Source organism: Paracoccidioides lutzii (genome assembly GCF_000150705.2).
Source record: "Paracoccidioides lutzii Pb01 unplaced genomic scaffold supercont2.5, whole genome shotgun sequence".
Taxonomy (NCBI): domain Eukaryota; kingdom Fungi; phylum Ascomycota; class Eurotiomycetes; order Onygenales; family Ajellomycetaceae; genus Paracoccidioides; species Paracoccidioides lutzii.
In genome coordinates this window covers 516,382-528,838 of record NW_015440951.1, presented here as the reverse complement: position 1 = coordinate 528,838, position 12,457 = coordinate 516,382, and the positions used below count along the sequence as shown (strand labels likewise).

General features: G+C 47.1%; 10 protein-coding genes across 10 annotated transcripts; 5 read left to right on the top strand and 5 right to left on the bottom strand.

The window, feature by feature from the left end:
- Window positions 1-390: 390 nt before the first annotated feature.
- PAAG_02343 (hypothetical protein) lies at window positions 391-1,875 on the bottom strand (the record flags this gene model as incomplete). The annotated part of the gene is made up of 6 exons (XM_002795591.1): window positions 391-848; window positions 903-1,080; window positions 1,207-1,542; window positions 1,570-1,646; window positions 1,735-1,762; window positions 1,792-1,875. The coding sequence occupies 6 exons, from the start codon at window positions 1,873-1,875 to the stop codon at window positions 391-393; spliced, it is 1,161 nt and encodes a 386-aa protein (XP_002795637.1).
- A 313-nt stretch (window positions 1,876-2,188) lies between these two features.
- On the top strand, window positions 2,189-2,978 carry PAAG_02342 (hypothetical protein; the record flags this gene model as incomplete). The annotated part of the gene is made up of 2 exons (XM_002795590.1): window positions 2,189-2,729; window positions 2,800-2,978. The coding sequence occupies 2 exons, from the start codon at window positions 2,189-2,191 to the stop codon at window positions 2,976-2,978; spliced, it is 720 nt and encodes a 239-aa protein (XP_002795636.1).
- Window positions 2,979-3,262: 284 nt separating this feature from the next.
- Window positions 3,263-3,725, bottom strand: PAAG_02341 (hypothetical protein; the record flags this gene model as incomplete). The annotated part of the gene is made up of 2 exons (XM_002795589.2): window positions 3,263-3,384; window positions 3,479-3,725. 2 exons carry the CDS (start codon window positions 3,723-3,725, stop codon window positions 3,263-3,265), a joined length of 369 nt encoding a protein of 122 aa, XP_002795635.2.
- A 1,140-nt stretch (window positions 3,726-4,865) lies between these two features.
- PAAG_02340 (tRNA-splicing endonuclease subunit sen34) lies at window positions 4,866-5,804 on the bottom strand (the record flags this gene model as incomplete). Its single annotated transcript, XM_002795588.1, has 1 exon — window positions 4,866-5,804. One exon carries the CDS (start codon window positions 5,802-5,804, stop codon window positions 4,866-4,868), a length of 939 nt encoding a protein of 312 aa, XP_002795634.1.
- A 575-nt stretch (window positions 5,805-6,379) lies between these two features.
- On the top strand, window positions 6,380-6,751 carry PAAG_11472 (hypothetical protein; the record flags this gene model as incomplete). The annotated part of the gene is made up of 2 exons (XM_015847118.1): window positions 6,380-6,437; window positions 6,513-6,751. The coding sequence occupies 2 exons, from the start codon at window positions 6,380-6,382 to the stop codon at window positions 6,749-6,751; spliced, it is 297 nt and encodes a 98-aa protein (XP_015703250.1).
- Window positions 6,752-6,755: 4 nt separating this feature from the next.
- Window positions 6,756-8,090, bottom strand: PAAG_02338 (paxneb protein superfamily; the record flags this gene model as incomplete). Its single annotated transcript, XM_002795586.1, has 2 exons — window positions 6,756-7,477; window positions 7,592-8,090. 2 exons carry the CDS (start codon window positions 8,088-8,090, stop codon window positions 6,756-6,758), a joined length of 1,221 nt encoding a protein of 406 aa, XP_002795632.1.
- Window positions 8,091-8,469: 379 nt separating this feature from the next.
- Window positions 8,470-9,006, top strand: PAAG_02337 (DNA-directed RNA polymerases I; the record flags this gene model as incomplete). Its single annotated transcript, XM_002795585.1, has 2 exons — window positions 8,470-8,804; window positions 8,901-9,006. The coding sequence occupies 2 exons, from the start codon at window positions 8,470-8,472 to the stop codon at window positions 9,004-9,006; spliced, it is 441 nt and encodes a 146-aa protein (XP_002795631.1).
- Window positions 9,007-9,311: 305 nt separating this feature from the next.
- PAAG_02336 (hypothetical protein) lies at window positions 9,312-10,349 on the bottom strand (the record flags this gene model as incomplete). The annotated part of the gene is made up of 2 exons (XM_002795584.2): window positions 9,312-10,224; window positions 10,294-10,349. 2 exons carry the CDS (start codon window positions 10,347-10,349, stop codon window positions 9,312-9,314), a joined length of 969 nt encoding a protein of 322 aa, XP_002795630.1.
- Window positions 10,350-10,794: 445 nt separating this feature from the next.
- PAAG_02335 (hypothetical protein) lies at window positions 10,795-11,070 on the top strand (the record flags this gene model as incomplete). Its single annotated transcript, XM_002795583.2, has 1 exon — window positions 10,795-11,070. The coding sequence occupies one exon, from the start codon at window positions 10,795-10,797 to the stop codon at window positions 11,068-11,070; it is 276 nt and encodes a 91-aa protein (XP_002795629.2).
- A 546-nt stretch (window positions 11,071-11,616) lies between these two features.
- PAAG_02334 (hypothetical protein) lies at window positions 11,617-12,399 on the top strand (the record flags this gene model as incomplete). Its single annotated transcript, XM_002795582.1, has 1 exon — window positions 11,617-12,399. The coding sequence occupies one exon, from the start codon at window positions 11,617-11,619 to the stop codon at window positions 12,397-12,399; it is 783 nt and encodes a 260-aa protein (XP_002795628.1).
- Between the last annotated feature and the right edge of the window lie 58 nt (window positions 12,400-12,457).

Sequence of the window (12,457 nt, the reverse complement as noted above, 5' to 3'; positions counted from 1 at the left end):
CAAAATGGAAAATAATGATAGTTGTGCATATCAAGATATGTGGTAATTATGAAGACCTTTTCCAGGCAAACCATCTCCTGTCTGGCATGGGATTGTTAAGTCATAGTGAAGGCGGGAGACTGGTCTTGCTTTCAATTCCGTCATTTGCTATCCCCTTCTCTCCTGGAACATTATGTTTCGTAGGAGTTTCACCACCACATCCATGTTACTCTCATTTTTGAAGCCCCAGAATTATAATTCCTTTTCTATATGATATTCAAAATCAGATTTCATTCCTTCCTCCTTGCGCTCTATGTCTCTATGGTTGTATGACCCATAAAATATTACCGACGTAGCAGTTGATAAGATTGATAGAGATAGTTAAGTAAAGAACAGCGACGAAAAGAGTGGTTACATAGAAAATTGAAGCCTCCGACTCATCATCTCCGTCCCCAAACTCTTGTCAAAATCGATTTTCCCATGCAACGCAACGCGATGCCCCAGCGCACGGCGAATAATCCAATCCTTACTCTTAATTTCTTCCTCCGGTTCCCGCCCAGGCGCAAACGGCAGGATACAGTCACTCCCCTCTAGTCGCTTCAAAATGACATCATCCTCCGGACGTGAAAAGTACACCAGGCTATACCTCGTAGTTTCAGCCTGAGCCCCGGGAGGAGATACTACTCTGTGGATATTAGAGCGTAAAAGTCCGTTCGTGAACTTCACCATGGCATCGCCTAGATTTATGATTGCATGGCCTGGCAAGGGGCGCACGTAACACCAGTCCGCGTCCTGTCCCGGTGGTAGGATTTGAAGGCCACCAACGCGGTTGAAGAGAACGGTTACGCTGCCGAAGTCCGTGTGCTGGCCTAGCGCCGTCGTTTATCGTCTGGCGGCTGGGGTGGCGCTTTGATCATTCGTACCATGAAGGTTTGCTAGAGTTGATGGTGGGAGGCGAAGTTGTTCGTTCAGGAGGTTAAGTACCATTGTAACGATGCTGTGGGCATTGGCTATGAAAGACTTGAAATGGGGTCGAGACTTATTCAGGATGTCAGGAGCTGGTAAGGGGTCCGAAATTCCAAAGATGTCGTCCTTGGAAACCTGGTTGTGCTTTGTTAGTTTTTATTTCATTGAGCTGCACATGTAAATTCAAATTCAAAAATACTAAGTGGGTTTGTTTCTGCAGACTTAGGTAACTTTTTTTCATTTGGAAAGGATGAATGATACATTATAGAATTCATTCCTGTCAGCATTCCCCTGGTTGTCGACGATTGCCACTCCCTTCTCCTTATATCCAAAGTATGAATTTTGTTTGCTAAAATCATACCGGCGTTTTTCGTCGAGATCTAACTCAAATAGCTGCTCCCCAATCCCGAAGAGTTCGTCAGCCTCAGCAAGAATAGGGCTCCCACGCAGGTCCAAATAGAAAAACCCTAGTTCCTTGCATGCGCTGAAGAAACGTTGCACCTCTGCCTCATCATGGTTTACGAGCTTTTCCAGTGAAAGACGCAGAAGCGGGGCACAGGGGACGTCATCCGCGAATAGCGGGATTCCGACAAAATTCTGTTCATTTGTTCATGGGATGTTTACATAAATTTGTGCATAAGCAATGATGAATGGAAACCAAGAGAGATTCGTCGTAGGCAATAGGGGTTTGACAATGGCATCTATAGATATTTTAGGTCCAGGGGAGAAGAATGAGTCCCGTTTGGATTTATTGTCCTGATCAGCAAGGCGGGTAAAGAAATGACATACCGAGGCCCTGTTTCTGCCCCGTAAGGACCTTAGGCTTCGTTAACTTCAGCTAAATACCAGGTATCTCCAGGTGTGGGGAGTTCCAACCTCCATGAAATGCGGAGTTGATATTGCCGTCAATTGAGGTGAATCAAACGCCATTTTTAAGGAGCTGCCAGCATGTTTGCACAGAACTTCCTTAGTAACATGCAGGATACTGCATTGGACTGGTGATATTCGTACATACCACCAGGTTTCCATAGCGCAGGCCTGCTGTGAGACTCCTGAATTTAAAGAATGCCGATGGAGATTGGCTCGGTTGTTCGCCCCAGAGTTGGGGAAAATACAGCTTAGTCATCGACAACTGCATGAAATCTCCCGTCCAATCCATGAATCTAGAAATATTTCTGATTCCGCGGAACCACTGAGATAGATCAACATGGCATGACTGTTGCTGGATAGCTCCACGACAACAATGGCATCCTCAGATGTCGCCTCCAATACACGAGTCCACATTGCGGAACAGCTAATTTCGCGTGCGCACTCTCCCGACACAGCATGCGATCTCTTTACCGAGAGGGTAAAGCAGAAACCTCTCTTTCTCCGTCCAACATCGCCAACACCCGCAGACAACCGCTCTCGTCGTCGACTCCACCGTTTGCGAAAGAAGGAATATTTCCTGCGGAAACAAAAGCCCAAGCCATTATCTGCTCGAGAGAAACGGATTACTGGCATCTATGATCTACCAAAGGAGGAGATCAAATATGACGTATTTAAGGGTCTCCATCAAATGTGGATTGAATATATGCAGGATGTACTGGACTTGAAACGGGACAAATCCCAAGTCTTTATTAATCCCTTAGTGCACGGGAGCCAGCTGTCCAGCGCGGATTTCCATGGGGCTGAACTTGAGGTCGTACGGAGTCGCTGTGTCAGTCGTGTTGGTGTGAAGGGAATAGTTGTCAGGGACTCGAAGTTTACCTTCGTTGTAGTTACGGAGAAAGATGAAGCCAAGAGTAAGTAACTGTGTATGGGTATAATTCTTATTCATATATTCCATGATATTCTAGCTGATGTGTTTCTCAGCAATTCCTAAGGAGCATACGATCTTCCGGTTCCAAATTCCTCTTCCTGCCTGTGATGACGAGGATGTGAGAGGAGAACACAAAAATCTTACCTTCGAACTTCACGGCAGTCAGTTCGAGAATCGACCCGTTGATAGAGCCAACAAAAAATTCAAGTGGAAGAATCTGGATTATCTTTGAATGGTGCTAAATATCCTGCGCAACTCCTCGGGGAATACTCCATCTGTCTCCTATTGTCGCCCCATCTAGCCTCCTAGGGTTTTTGCGGTAACACGCGCTCAGACGAACCGGCTCATTTTGTTTCATCTGAAAATGGAACTGATTCCACTAAAGTCCCTAGTTAATTGTGCGATATGTGATCCATGGCATAGACAACGACGAACTTCTTACAGCCACAGATCCGTCCATGTAGGTAATCCTACCTCTCTCTATTAATCGCTTTTTGGAACCTCCTCACCCAATATTCAACTCGTATACATCCTCACGCTGGACACAAGGAATGTGTACGCTCGCATGAATCGTAGGGATGGTGCTGCATCCTTCGGAAATTCATGATTATATGTATAGAATAATCCTTCGTTCCTGGCTATAGAGTTACCCGCAAAGAACAAGCGTATGACAGTTCACACCTTTGATTGGTGGCGTTTAAATTTGATTCTATATTCGAATCACGATTCTACCAGGCGGAAAGCAGACGTTCACATAAAGCGCCAATCCATTTGCATTGTGGCGTGTCATTTCTGCGGCTACGGTCAAACTGTCAGCGGGGTCTTCCCTCCCTATCAGGACTTCCGCAGCATAATCGTGTAATACCATGGTTGAGGCGGGGAGTTTCTGAACTAAAGCATCGATGTTCTTCGCATCTCGTGAAGGAATCTGGCTGGAGGGCCACTGTGGGAGAATGGATGACGGAATGAATTGCGGCATTGTTGAGCTCTTCGTATGTCTACACGGGATAGTGAAAAGGAAAAGTGTGCATGTATGCTGTTAAAGAGGAATTTAGACCCACAAGGGAGACTAATATATGTACCATGGGTCTCCGAACACGCCCCCTAACCACCCATAACTTAAGGATGCTAACCAACCTTACGCCCTTTTAAAGGAGTCCGGAGAGACAGATCAATTCTGTCATGCAATGAGAAGTAGCTTATGGGTGAAACATCATTTGAAGTGATTATATGAAGAGTGCTGATATTGCGGAAAGAGGTGGTGCTCTGAGAAGAAACTAGGAAAAATATGCTCTTAGTTCTTTTGATCCGTCTTCTGGTCAGGTTGAGCATGGGACATCAGTTGGAAAGAATATGGCTCATGCGAAGTTCACATAGGTTCAACATAAGCTGAATATTATGAGGCATCTGCTCTCGGATTGGGTGCAGTTGGATCAAGACCGAGAAACATTACCAGCTTGCGAGGGTTATATAAGTATTGTAAACACAGGCCATGGAAAACAGGAGTGAGGTAGGGCAGCAAAGAACATACAACTAAATTTGGTTCATTATATTAATCCTGTGCGGAATGAAAAACTGGTATTTTTTGCATTCAACGGGTACATGTCCTACTAGTCAAGTCCAACATGTCAATGACAATCGCTCCATATGGCTAAATTCTAGCCACTAGAAATAACTATATGTATGTTGACAGATCTTAGTGGGCCATTCTCACTGGGCAGGAAATGTTTGCGGGACATGAGCAACGGTGGCATCTTTTATAAGTCACTCGATGCAGTCATCAACTCCTTAAGGGTAAAGCCGGCTAACAGTATGATATGACTATTTTGCTGACAATCAACGACCTTTCTACCACATCCTATAATGGAGGTATGTTGCTAATGAAGCAATATTTACCTCAAGGGAGGGTGTCAAAGCTTTTGCTGAGCTTCGAATGGAGGCCCGAGTTTCTGTAGCAGACAGTATAGTACAATCCATCTAATAGTATAAAACCATGCCATATCCAGACACGTCTAACATGCCCTTAGAAATTGACATCTCTATCTGCTGTTGGAGATGACCTAATCCGAAAATGATCGTGAATGGTCAAAGTGATAGAACAAACTAAGCAGCTCACAATTCACATTCCCGCCCATTCAAAGCTGAAAGTCCTCACGTCATCAGGAGAAGTCTTCACACGTAAGCCATCCGAGGGTTCCGCACCTCCGATGAGGAAACCTTTCTTGACGCCAGTCCCCAGTCGGCCACCAGCGACTAGATTCATGAGGTCGAATTCTTCATCCCAATCTGCAGAAACAACTAAGAAGTGGGAGTGGAAACGTAACGGGTCTCCGGGATAGGCAAGGTATTGGCATCCGAAGCGGAGGCCAGGAGATAGAAAGTATCCTTCCGAGTGTAAGTGTTTAAAAAGAGGGTAAGATGGTGGTACATCTGGCAGAGTGGAGAACGAGGGAGGCGTGGTTGTTGGGAATAAACCGTTCGATGTTGCCGGGGTTATTCCGAAAGCGGCATGCACAGCAATGGATGGCCTGGAGGACGTGAGGGCTGAGTGAAGAGCTGGTTCACCGTTGTCGAAGAGTAGTTCCTCGGGTTCTTCTTGATTGGAACTTTGAGATTGAGAAGGTGACTGGCTCAGGTCCTGCGGTGACTCTGTCTGTTTAAACGTTTGTTTCTTCTTTAATTGTTTGAGAGCCTCCTCTCTCTTTTGTTCTTTACGACCAGCTTGGACTAGAGCCGCTTGGCGACCTTCTTGCTCGAGGCGCTGCAGGTAACGACGTCGATCCTGATCAGATATGTTTTGCATGCCATTCTCATGCACTTTGATATCATCAACAATATAGGCCACGCCCTTCTCTATAAGCAGCCTTGCCTCCTCGGGCATGAGTTCCAGGGGAAGGCCAAGGAACACATTCTGCTGTGGGATTTGGGGTAGTGTTCCTATCAAGACGCCACATATATGATGTTCCCGGCGTAGATAGGTCGCCGCATCAGCTGAGAACAAAAAATAATGTCCAGATACCAAAGAGATAGGAACTGGGAGATCTGGGATGATCCCCATGATGGCTAAGTCGGCATTGATGAGGAACGTTAGGGGTTAATTTTGGCCAGTGCTTGGTTCAACTGAAAAGTAGAGGTTAGCTATCTTTAATTAACACCACGAATTAATTGAAAAATAATATCAATGTGTCTAATGAATCATAAGAAAATTTACGTTTCTCGTCACTGGAAAACCATATTTAGATTGGGGTTCTCAGGGGATTGACAGATTTGTAGTGAATTAATCATCTAAAAAGAAGATTTTGAAAGGAAAATGCTTTCGCTTACCGACTACGCATCATCACCATCATCGTCATCATAACCACGATAGCTAGGAGTTCAACTCCCTCAGCAGAAGGATTTATCTGAAGTGGTTTGAGCGTTGTGTGTGAACTCTGGAAGAGACAAGAAACTTCCCACTTCAATATTTTCCCGGAAGCTAGTGGATGACTGGTCACGTGGTAGAGGTTGGTGAGCTGAACTTTGGAGCTTGCCTTCGCATTTGAGACCACGATGAACGTCACATCATCACATCCCATCTCATCAATCGATGAACTGTTCAGTAATTTATATACAGTGTAAGTGCAGTTATCTCTAATGAATGTCATTTGGCTCCTCAGCCTCCTCTTCTTTGGGCCGATTCTTCTTCTTATCGGTAAGTGCCAGGTTTCTCATCATCTACAATTCCCGGCCCCACGGCTTTCTCGGATATAACTAACTTATGCAATAGTGTTTCTGGCATTATCGTCCTGTCTCGGGGACGGTTTTCGTGCCCACCTTGCCGGCTTTTCTGTCAACCCTAGAGAGGGCGCCTACGGTCGTAGTTATTTACGAACAATGACAAATAGCGGCTCTGCCATGTCCGAGCATGTTGAGCTTGAGGATATGATAAGAGATCAGGTGGATTATGACAGCGATGATCCGAGACAAGATATCAGTTACAGCTTCGGTATCCACGGGGATGATTAAGATATTAGAATTCGAGGTCCTTTTTGCTTGTGCCACCTGAAGCAATCCCTTGTTGCGTTTCGGTATCTCCCTCTACTGGGGGCAAGTTGAAAAGTTTGATTGTGAACTTTCTCCTGCTCAGAGTGAACGCCCAATCATCGCCCAAGCTACTGTCACCACCTCCGCCTCTTTCATGCAGGACCGGGAGCCGGTGGATTTTGAGCATACCCTGTGGTGGTTCCTCTTGTGCGGTGGCCGCCCCCGATGTTGCAGATGGGCTGGTATCTGATAGATGTGGGAAGGGAGCCAGCTCGATTACACCATCGCTCAACAGTTCAATCCATCGAGTGAGTCCCGAAGTTCGAGGATACAGAGACAGCGGGAGGGTGATCATCGCGGTTATGAGATTGGAGTTTGTGGACAAAATGGCGCGCAATGAGTGCAAAAACTGCAACAAATGTTCGGGTTGACTGGCATGTGGGGGATATATGGCGGGTGAGAGTAAGGATGGAATGATGATTCGGTGGACGACATTTGGCTGTGAAGTGGATATTGCGGTGGAGAGTCGATGGAGAACTGATGTATATGGGGAAGCATCAGGTGCGGAGGTTGATAGAGGGACATAATTTATAGAAGCCAAGGAGGGATGGGTAAGGCGCTTCGTTAAATCAAAGGTGTGACAGAACACATGCGGCGTCGGAGCGGACTCTGATGAATCTGAATTCTTTTCTGCTGTTGGAGCAGGAACTGTTGAATTATTAGCTTTCATTCAGTTTTTCAGAGACCTAGACGAGGCATCCATAGTGTCGTCGCCTTTTAGAGGATTATTCAAGATGGATGCTTTATGCTTGACCAACTCACCTCTCGATCCTGCAAAGCCTGTACCATACTCTCCCAATCGCTCATATCTCCAAGCTATTTTCATTTTCTCCCCTTTTCCTTTACTAGATTTTTTGTCATCTGCAGCTTCTGCCGCCCCAACTAGGCCGGGAAGAGCCCTTCCCCACTGCTCACCTACTCCGATAACGTGGATCTGGTGCTCTTGAACTACACCCTCCGCAGCATAATATCTGAGCAAAGCACCCGCGTAATCAGTTGTACCTCTTTCTTCAATCAGGAGTGAATTCCCTAACACGAATCCAGCATGCCCGGCTAACAAATTATCCAAAGTCTGTGTTCCCGTCGACGTTGTCTGCCGTCCATCAACAGGTGAGGGGCGCAGACCCAGGATAGGTTTTGCGGGCGGTGGTGGGGGTTGCGGAGGATGCGGAGGCTGTGAAGGTTGCGAACTGGCTTGGTTGGAAGCAATTCCGCGAGGTGAACCGGGAGATAGCCCTATATTCCGTTTTCGAAATGACATAGTTGCCGCAAAAGGAGAAGATTTTATGTTACCTATGGTGGGGCAAGTTTGGTATTTAGCCAGAATCAAACAGAGATATGAAAACATTTCTCCGTAGCTGCATGCCCGCTCCGACATGAAGCTTCGATTAGTCATGAACGGCCCAATCAAACCACGAGAAAGTTGTTATGCTCCCTAGACTTTTATAACTTTTTCACAGTAAACATCGCAAGGGTTTCCAGACCAGACCACACTAATTTAATCCTACGTTTTTAAGATACCCTCAAAACTGCAAAGCGGGAAAGGTTTTACAGTGCAATTGAAAACCGCAGTCTCACCCCGAATCCCCAGCCCTCACACAGCTCTTCTTCCCTCACTCTCCTCGGCTTCACCGCAAACCATGTCAGATCCCGTCCTTTTCGAAGATACATTTACCATTACTGCCATCAATGATCAAAAATACGACCGCGTAGCCCGCATCAGCTGCACGTCCTCCGACAATCTGACCATTTTTACCCTCGATGTGAACACAGAGCTATATCCCGTTGCGACGGGAGAGACATTGTCCCTCGCGCTTGCGTCGACACTTGCTCTTGATGGTAAAGATGATAGCGCAGGCGGTAAGGGTGCTTGGAGGGATGTTAGTATGGGGGAGCAAACCCTAGCGAACGATTATGACTATGTATGTCATGGGAAGGTTTATCGGTTTGAAGAAGGGAACACGGTGGAGAATATGTGAGTGGAGATCGTTGACACTTTTAGGCTTATTGCATTTCCTCTATGTATCCTGGTTTTAGAACTGACGTAATTCCTCCTTTAAATTATATGTAGGTCTGTTTTTGTATCGTTTGGAGGACTTTTGCTCTACCTAGAAGGCCCTTATAAGAAGCTCAGTCCACTTCGGATCGACTACATCTACCTTTTAATGAAAAAATAGTGAATTTATATACACGTATGTCTTTTCAGGAGAACATTCTTGAACTTCACGGCCTCCAGATATATTCTCAAGGAACGTCTAGGACTATGAACAGGGCAATAATGGAAAACTGAGCCTGTGGTGCGGAACAGTCAGGATATTATATTAGAATTTGGGCATTTAGCGTGGGCGTTTCTCTTGTCCTAGTGGTCGTAATTTCCAAAATAAATAAAGCAAACAATATTCTAACCGGCGCACGAAACCAAACGAGACAAATGAGGCATTTAACGGGAAAGGGAAAAGGAAAGGGAAATAGGAGTGCACTTTTAGAAAAGCGGGAATCCAAGACGTCGGTGTATTCTCGCGGATATCTCAATGTAATTCTTTTCTTCCTCCGGCGTTATCTTCCCGTGTCTCATGAGGAAATCGATCATGACAACCGCACAATTCGGTTTGAATTTCCCCGCTTCCAGCGCCTCTATCACCTCCGGAATCGACATTAAGAAGAACTCCCCCACCTCCCCGTCCTTTGGTTGCAGGAAAATATCCGGCTCAAGCTTGAGATCGTAGATATACTCGCACTCGGGCTGCACAACACCAGTTTCGCCTCCGGCGTTTTTATCACGGATGTAGATGTACGTCAGACAGCCGCACGCTATCGCTTTCTCTGCCACCTCTCTCTCCAGGGATGCTTCCTCCATTGCTTCTCGCAACATGCACTCGAACGGAGTTTCCCCTGAAGTGATCCCACCCGCCACGCTATTGTCCATCATCCCCGGAAAAGTCGATTTAGTCTCTGACCGCACGGGAACCCATATCAGAATCTGTCCATCTTTCACTGTGTAGGCCGTCATGTGAATGCCGAAGGTTAGGATTCCAAAGAGACAAGCTGCAGAGCGCTCCATACTCGCAAGCAGATCAGTCGTCCCCGGAACGTAGATTGGGTAGAGCTCATCGCGCCAGCCCTTTAAGACTTCGAATGCGCTTGCTGCACGAGCGGCATGAAGAGTTTCTTGTATCAACTCGGTCCGCTCCGGCACTGACGCATCTTCATCCGAGAGAAGGGTCAGTGTGCGGGCGTCGTGGTCAACTTCCCATGATTCTTGCGACCAGTCCCACTTTTTCACCACATCAGTCTTCATGTATCCCAAAACTTCAAGGCAGCCGTTAATTTTAAATGCATAGAAATGGGACATGTAGTCCTCGAAGTCTTTTGGGCCATCCTCATAATAAGGAAATCTGAAGAGGTGTCAGTTAATCAGATAGGTCTATTTGCTATTGCGTGTTGGAGTGAGGAGTCAAAAATACCCATCGCACTCCCTGACTAAGTCGAGGTAAGACTTTTTGACTTCTGCGCCTCCCATTATGCTTCTATATTGAGGTCAGAGACAAGAATACTCTCGAAAAGCAGATGTTTGCTTAGGGAGGAGTGTTCAAAAAGGAGAATAGGGCAATATGTTTCTGTAGTGGTTGTCTGTACGATATCCGTGATTACTATTCAAAATATGGAGGGTGGTCTTTTTATACCCCCCCTGGACCGAGTTAATTGATAAGGCGCTCTCGAGGGGATTATACCCTGTCTTGGCGGCATAGGGAGCTCGTTGTGAATACCACCCATATTCCCGGGCTTTGACAGGAGATCAATGTCCAAAAAAATGTAAAAAATTCTACGGATGCAACCAGATTCCTAGATCCCAGCAGCTTTTTTCATTTGAGCCGAACGTCCAACTGATATTTACAAGATGCTGGCTTGGAGCGAATCGAAACACCCCGACTACGCTGTATTCAATTTTCGTTGCATCCAAGAAAATGCAAAAGCCTGGGGGAGGTGGGGAGGGCCCAGATGCATCAGCCACAACTGTCATCTTCCTTTTGTCCAACAGCCCGCGCCAACCCGTCGTGGAGATGCGGCGTGATTTGCGAATTGCGCCTGCGCCTCAAACCCTTAAGTCTCCCGGCGATACGGGCATCGAAACGGGACCACCCACAGTTGAACGTGGTTTAAAAGCGGCCTTTGCCCACTCTTTCAAAACCGTGACAAGTCTACAGAGTTTACTCCGTACGGAGTACTCTGCACATAGTTAACTAGATAGTGAGTCACCACATAGTAGTTAGTTGGTTGGTTGTTGGTTTGCTACACGCCGCCGGCGCTCAAGGTTTGAAAGACGAGGTGCTTAGTCATCACATAGAGTTATTAGCTAAGCCATCAGACAGTCCACACAGAGCTTCAAGCTGCATCTTCAGCTTCAGGTCCGGCAGGCAACATGTGTGGGTGGGCAATTCAACCCATATAGAGGGCACAAGTTAACCCTTGGATGATAAAGCGAAGCAAGCAATCCAATAAGAATGTTTTGTATTCCAAGCACTCTTTTGATCAGAGTTACGAAGCTAATCTCCTCCTGAGACAGAACAACGTATCTACCCCATAAGCTCTTGTTACCTTCTGCCATAGTTAAAACATCAAGCAGCTCTGTACCAGAAGAGGCAAAACAAAAACACACACACACACACTCTCTCTCTCTCTCTCTCTCTCACACACACACACACACACACATACACACACGCACGCATTCCCATACGTAGTCCACACACACAATACCGGCTGTATCTCCTTGCATTCTACCAGCGAGAATGTTCTCCGTCATCCTCCCCAGCCGGCCCTGCCTCACCAACGTAGTTCCCATACAGTCCGACCCCACCACCCCCGCGACGAACTTCGCCTTCACGTTCTCCGCAGCGCCCAAATTCTCCCACATCGTCATCTTCCTCCTGCCGGGCGTCACCTTACCCGCCAACACAGCAGCAGCTGTCTACATCCAATTCCCACCCGACCTCCTCCTCAACCGGAACAGCGGCCCCGAAAACCAAAACCTAACCGCAACCTCAACCCCAACCTCAGCATCTCCCAACTTCAAGTTCCTCGGCGCAATCGCCAACGAGAAACCCTCCGCAATCTTCAAAGTCAACTTTCCCGGCCCCCGACGGCGTACAGAGGCCGAAGAGGAAGATGACATGCTGGACGAAGGCGCCACCCGCCCCCTCGCGGATACAGATATAAATCCCAACGCAACATTCACGCTAGGAGTCTCCATCGAGCCCGCGCAGAACGTTGCGGCGATGATGGCTAATCTCCAGAACCAGCTGCAGCCCTCATTACCGTCCACGACGGATCTGGTCAGATTGTCTGGCCAGCAGGCTGCGGCGGCGAAGTTGACGCCGCAGGTCAGTACTAAGATTCTTGCGCAGCGGATAATTGGCAATGCGTTCAATTATCTGGCAAGCTTTGCGGCGTCGGATCCTAGGGCTGGGGGGGAGGAGGTTGTGCCGTTGAGGGCGTTTAGGGATTGGTGGACGAAGTTTGAGAGGAGGATTGACACTGATCCGGGCTTTTTGGAGAAGGGGGATGGCGTGTAAGATTTCTCTTGTTTTGGTGGGTGCCTAGGTGTGAGTTTTGGACGACTGTCCAATTTCT